At 42.1% G+C, this 6,343-nt stretch overlaps 1 protein-coding gene and 1 long non-coding RNA gene across 2 annotated transcripts in view; both read right to left on the bottom strand.

Annotated features, from left to right (window-relative positions):
• The window catches only part of LOC118156738, a 1,269-nt gene extending 1,005 nt beyond the window's left edge, over nt 1-264 (bottom strand). Inside the window, exon 1 of the long non-coding RNA XR_004746411.1 lies at nt 40-264. This is a non-coding gene — a long non-coding RNA (uncharacterized LOC118156738). The remainder of the gene's footprint in view (nt 1-39) is intronic.
• A 633-nt stretch (nt 265-897) lies between these two features.
• ZBTB5 (zinc finger and BTB domain containing 5) lies at nt 898-5,701 on the bottom strand. The gene has a single exon (XM_035310916.1). The coding sequence runs from the start codon at nt 5,508-5,510 to the stop codon at nt 3,486-3,488; it is 2,025 nt and encodes a 674-aa protein (XP_035166807.1). The 5' UTR covers nt 5,511-5,701; the 3' UTR covers nt 898-3,485.
• Nucleotides 5,702-6,343: the final 642 nt, after the last annotated feature.

The following is a 6,343-nucleotide window of genomic DNA, read 5'->3' on the forward strand; positions in this document are numbered from 1 at the left end:
CACCAGCCTCATTGCCCTACTCTGGACACCCTTCAGCACCTCGATGCCCCTCTTGTGGGGGGGCGGGGAGGGGGCAAACTGAACCCAGCGTTCAAGGCGCAGCCTCACCAGAGCCGAGCACAGGGCGACAAACACCCCCCTAGTCCTGCTGGCCATGCTATTTCCGATACAAGCCAGGATGCTACTGGCCTTCTTGGCCACCCGAGCACACTGCTGGCTCCTTGCTCAGCTGTCTGTTAACCAATACCCCAGGTCCCTTTCTGCCAGGCAGCTCTCCCACCACTCTGGTTTTTTACCCAGCGAAGCTTACGCCCGTCCAAGCCGTGAGCAGCCAGTTTGTCCAGAATGCTGGGGAAGAGTGTACAAAGCTTTACTCAAACCCCAGCATAACGGAGGCCTGCCATGAGCAGTACTATGCACTTTGCCTCATCTGACAAACATGCCTGTGTGCCCACGTTTCAGTTGTGCACTGCAAAGTGAGACAAAGAACTCAAACAGCTAACACACAAAAATTACCTGCTTAGTCAATTAATTATGTTGTTGGCAAACACACCACAATAAAAAGTAAATCAAGTCAAATACAGCGGCACAAAAAAATATTTTCTGATGTTTCAAAATGCTACCTCACAGACTTCTTCACATGAGATCTCACCATAGGGTCTGTACAGTTTAGCTTGGAACACAACTCAGGGTGATAAGCTCTTTGGCAATTTTACCATGTTTTGAGATGAGCTCTCTCTCATTTCACCATACGGGACAGCTAAGTGGAGCTTTCATTCTAAGATACTGTATCATACTGGCAGACTAGAAAGGCAACAAGTCACCCACAAGTTCCTGGACTTGCAGCATGCTCCTCCAAAAGCACTAGGTGTCAACGAAAATAGAAAGTCAAAGTTGCTACTTACAAGGATGCTGCAAGTTTAACTTTTTTTTTTCTTTAAGAAAGGAGAGGAGTCTTCCCACACAAGGTCTGGTATTTCACAACAACATGAAAATTTATTATAAAAGAACAGATTAAAAAAAAGTACAGTTTAATACGTTTACCTGATCACATCAGCTTTTAATTAATCTCTGTATCACACAGCTGCTTTATTCCTACATGCTGTAGGATTTCAGATGCATTGTAGAAAATGTATATTAAAAAAAAATCTAGTTTTTAACAGAATGGTAGAAATGCAAGAAAGATGAAACAATCAGCCAGAATGCTACCAATAAGGCAAGACACCAACAAGAATATATTGAAGTACAAAATATTGTATTTTATTCATGTTTTAGTGAGATTATTGAGTATCCCTCAATGCCTTCAGTCCCCCAGTATCAAAATGGTTATCAAAAAAAAAAAAAAAAAAAGTGGCATATCCTAAAGCTTTTTAAAAATGTCACATTGTTTTAATTCTTTAAAAATCAAGAGCTACAAATATGACCATTAAATAAAGAACTCTTAAACTTTTTAAAGGAATCAATCCAATCACTCATGTTTCCATGTTCCTGTTTACCTTGGATGCTCAAGGTGCAAGTGACACATTGACAGACACTTGGCAATTGTTCAGCACGGAGAGGTGTAACTAGACATTTCTTCATTAGCTGACTACTGTTTCACATACAGCCAGGTACAGAAAGCTTTTTATGTTTCCTTTGGTCTGACAATGAATGTTTGGTTCGTAATCTTCAGCAGTGTTCACAGTTCATCCCGATAAATGACCTATGGGACTGTGTATTAGGATTTTATTTTCTGTTCAGCAAAACACAGGACCAAGATGTTTAACTACTAGGAACACAAACTCCTTAAAACTGCTGAGTATCATCGCACAGGTTATCTTGGCTACATGGAATCAAAAAAAAAAAAAAGTCTGCAAATTGTTTCTGTATTAACAGAAAACAGTTGCTCTGTGACTTAAATGCCAGGAAACATCAATCATCTGTCTCTCCAGAGTAGTGTGGATGTGCTGAAGCCCTGACCCAGCTTCGATATGGTAGAACAACATTTATCAGCAGAAGTGCTCCAAAATGCAGAAACCCAGCATTCTGAAAGTTCTGAAAGCTGGTAGTTCACGTGCATCTTAAACAAGGAAAATAAAAGACACTGCAAATACTATTAGTTACAATGGTATCGAAGAGGAGGAAATTAAACAAGATGTATACTGTTCTCTCAAAGAACAAGGATCACTGAATTTCTGCTTTACAAAGTGTGCAGTGCTGTTTTTTTTAATTAAATTTATGCTATTTTTTTTTTAACTTTATGTAGAAAGGTACATTTATGACACTACTTTAAACAAAAGGACTGGATTTGTCTACTACACTTTACACAGAAATGTAAATAAATATGGCAAACAAGGATCATTCCTGACTCCTCTGATGTAAGAAACAATCCATAATTGCAAGGGAAAATAAGTGTACAGAGGAGAAAATTAAAGCCTGAAGAGTACCAGAAAAGAACAAACATGCTTATGCAGTAAAGTGGATCAGACTGACTGTCGGCATGTCTGGGAACAGCAAGAGACTATCTTAAACACAAGAAAAATGCCATCACAAATTTTCTGTCTCATTCAAAATAACAAAACGGACAAAGACAAGCTCTTTTCAGACTTTTGTGTATATGGAATTTTAAGATAGGAAATACAAATTGGTTAAGATACTGCTAAGAATAGCACAAACAAGAAACAGTACTTCACTTATCACTTAATACAAGTTTCTTCTACAGAAAAAAAAAAAAAAAAAATCAGTGAAACATCCAGATCTTGCTGTATTCCAAGTATATATACAAGTGGTAGTCCAAAAGTTACTTGTCTTGGATTTAATTTAAGCACCTTCATTACACAGTGTTCTTTACTACAAAACAGGCAAACATACATTCAGAACCCTAAAACTATTTTATAATTAGCATATTTTAAAGCATTTTATGTCAGACAGGTGCATCCAAAGTTGTTTTTCTTCTAAAGAGACGCAATCTGCAATAAACAGCTCTTTGCATTACTGCTCACACATAATGCAACAACTTGATTTTTGCAGGTTATTTATTTGTTTTCACTTTTACAAAATACTTCGGAAAACAAAAGGAAATTTGCACTTCAGTTTCTCATTCTTGAAATGTGTCACTTCATGAGATTACTCTCACTCCATCCTGACCCCTCTGCCACGCAAAGGAACTTAGTTTTAAGGGCTGTATCCCCATGAGCTCCAGGCTTGCATGTACATAACAGTAATGTTTCACACATCGACAGACTGTGTAGCGCTGACTTCTGAGGACCACTAAGTCCTTCACTAAGAGTTGTTTAAGCCTCACCACACCCCTGTGAGGTAGGTATGGTATTATCCCCAATTTACAGAACCAAGACGTTTGTGTGAGGCACAACCACACACAAGTGTTCACGGATCTATGAGAGCAGCTTCTTAGCTTGAGCAAAATAGTGTTAATGTTCCTGCAGTGCTTCAGAGAGTTACGAGTTTGTACTGGCACTCTCATTCAGGCTGGGGGGTGGAAACGGTTAAAGCAAAGTGCTAGGTAGGTTGCTGCTCTGCCACCTCAGGCAGGTTGTTTTGGAATGTTTGTACAAGTGGCTGGACTGGCTGAATCGTTTGCCACACTTCAGACAGGCGTAAGGCTTTTCTCCTGTGTGCACACGGATGTGTTTCTTACAGTCCGTTAAGGTCAAAAAAGTCTTGCAGCAGATCTTGCATGCGTATTTGCGTGCACCTTCTACAACCAAGACGTTGTGCTCGGATAAGGCTTTCTTACATTTTGAAAGAACATCCGCGGATGCCCTCGTCAGCTGTGGTGGGCCGGGTTGTGAAGGGTGCCCATTATCGAAAGAAGTGGTCCCATTCATGATCAGCTGGGAACCGGATGAGTTATCCTGCAGCTGGGAGCTCCTGACAGAGGTCACAACAGGCATTTTGGGGGCTATGCGGCGGTAGCCAGGAAAGCTGCTGGCTCCCCCTCGGACAGAGCCTATCATTGCTCTTGAGAGGGAATGGAGGCCCAAGCCCGACCGTGGAAAGTCCATGCCAAACTGTTCTGCAGCCCGGTACCCCGAAGTCTGCACACAGGGAAGACCCATCACGTCCTGCATTGGTCTAACAAAGTGAGAGTCTGCAGGCTCACTGAAAGGGTTCTCAACATGAGAGACCGTGGCAGATGAGTGACCACTAGCAGGCCCCGATTCCGGACTCATCAGGTAAGAGGCATCGCTGTCCATTCTGCAGTCACTTGTTGTATTTGGAATGTTGTCATCATTATTTTGACTAGCACCATAGCTGCCAGCTCTGCTTTTATTCAGAAAATTTGAGATACTGAAAGATGACTTGTGTTCCAGGTTATTTGACACCTCCATAATATGGATATCTCCCACCCTATCGGTACTGGACTGCGGATCAGAAAAGCTACGATCACTGCTCTCAGGACTCAGCTCTATCTTCTCTGCGCTGACAACTCCTCCTTCCACTTCAACAGACTCACTGCCTTCTGCTTGGGACGTGACATCACTCACCTCATCCTGAGGCTCCGGGGAGCTCAAGGGCTCAGATTTAACCACCACCCTCATGTGCTCCTTTTCGTTTAAACTGACCTCTGGATTGTCACATGGGAAGTTGTTCTTCTCAGATGCAGCCTCCTGGTCGAAGCTGGTTTCCACTTGCGTTGCCTGGGATGCCATGGACATCTGTGGAATGTTTCCTCCACTGTTGTCAGACTGGCTGGGCACTTGAGTATCTTCCTGAGCACTGAAAGACTGATCAAACATAATAGTACTATCCTCCTGGTTATCAGCGATGGCATCAGCCTTTGAGTTGTCCACCATCTTCAGTGAATCTGCTGAAAAGAAATCCTCCCGTGAATGAACTACTGACTGCCCGCTCTCTGGAGTCACATCGGAAGCAGACTCATCTATGGCAGGCCTCATTCGCTGCCTGGCCCGATCTTCTGAAGACTGTTTGCGCTTGTGGAGACGGCGAATCGGAAATGTAGTGCGCTGTTCCATGTTACTTCTCATCGTGGAGCTCATTGTGTTTGGTTGCTCCTCTGAGCTCTGACTGGAATTTAAGGCAGAGCTCACAATACTTAGCCCAAGCTGCTGAAGCATGAAAGACCTCTGCATGCGCGCATTTTGCTCTTGAACTCTGTCAGTCGGTGGAGACATTGGCAGTGTCCTCGTAGTAAGGTAGTGTTTGCATGCTTTAACAACAGAGTTCAAATGTAAGTGAGATGCAGCCAGTAAGACATCCATAACATTGCTCTCTCCAAGCATTAGTGTGGAAGTGTACATCATGTCTATGAGAGCAGCAAAAGCTTCTGCTGTCACCACTTCGCTATCCAGCTGAATCATATTCATGGTCTGATCTCCTTCTGCTACAGTAAAGAGAGCTCGGAAATGCGTGCTACACGCTGCCAAAACAGAGCGATGGGCTTTGAAATGCCTGTTTCCCACTACAATGACGCAGTCGCAAAGTTGGCCATGAAGCCTCTGGTAATTGAGCTGCTGAAAGATTTGCTCAAAGTGTCCTGGAAAATCCATGATCCTATAAAACAAAGCAGAAGAAACTATAATATTAGAAATGGATTAGGTTCTACTTAGACCACAGTCAGACTGGGTTTAAAAAGGAAGGATGATGGCTAAAATACAGATGAACAATAACTAGATCTTAACTCACCCCTGCTGCACTCTTACTGTATCAGAACTAGCAAACTTGCAAAGAGCACAAGAGGAAAAAAAAACTGATTCTGTCATGGAGGTGGCCTAGTACAAGCCTAGTACAACAGCTACCTAAGCATCAGACTTGTCACAGGCAGCTCCACTGCATACTGAGTAACGCAGGACATTGTGCCTCTGTTAACTTCTGTCCAAACTAAACCATACTCCATAGTTAAAGATCAGATCCTGGTTATATTGAGAGAAAAAAAAACAAGAAAAAAAAAAGAAAAAAAAAAAACTAATTGTGAATAACCCACTGGATGCTTTGTTAAATTGCTTATGGTATTAGATAAACTCCCACTGAAGTCTGAACTTTAATGCCAGTCTCATTTAATCCAGCTCTTGCCTTCTGCAAATGACTTTCTGCAGTTTCTCAGCTACTGCACTGAACCATCGATCACATACCCGCTTCTCACGAGTAAAAAATCTCAAACTGCAACCTTTATCTATCAGAAGTGTAACGCAATTTTCATATTCACTATAGCATATCAACTGGGATGCACTCCTTTGTTCTTTCTAGAAAATACATAAAATGGTACTAAGATAGAAAAGTTTAGCAGACATGAAGAGCTGTCTCTATACTCACCATTTCTTACGAACCTTCTTGGTCCATAAGGAAATTACAGAGAGCTTTGTATAAAACAATGCACTACTCA

This window comes from Oxyura jamaicensis, chromosome Z (genome assembly GCF_011077185.1).
Source record: "Oxyura jamaicensis isolate SHBP4307 breed ruddy duck chromosome Z, BPBGC_Ojam_1.0, whole genome shotgun sequence".
Lineage (NCBI taxonomy): Eukaryota > Metazoa > Chordata > Aves > Anseriformes > Anatidae > Oxyura > Oxyura jamaicensis.

Excerpts from the sequence above, each read along its gene's own strand:
- ZBTB5 (XM_035310916.1), bottom strand. The coding sequence starts at position 5,510 with ATGGATTTTCCAGGACACTTTGAGCAAATCTTTCAGCAGCTCAATTAC.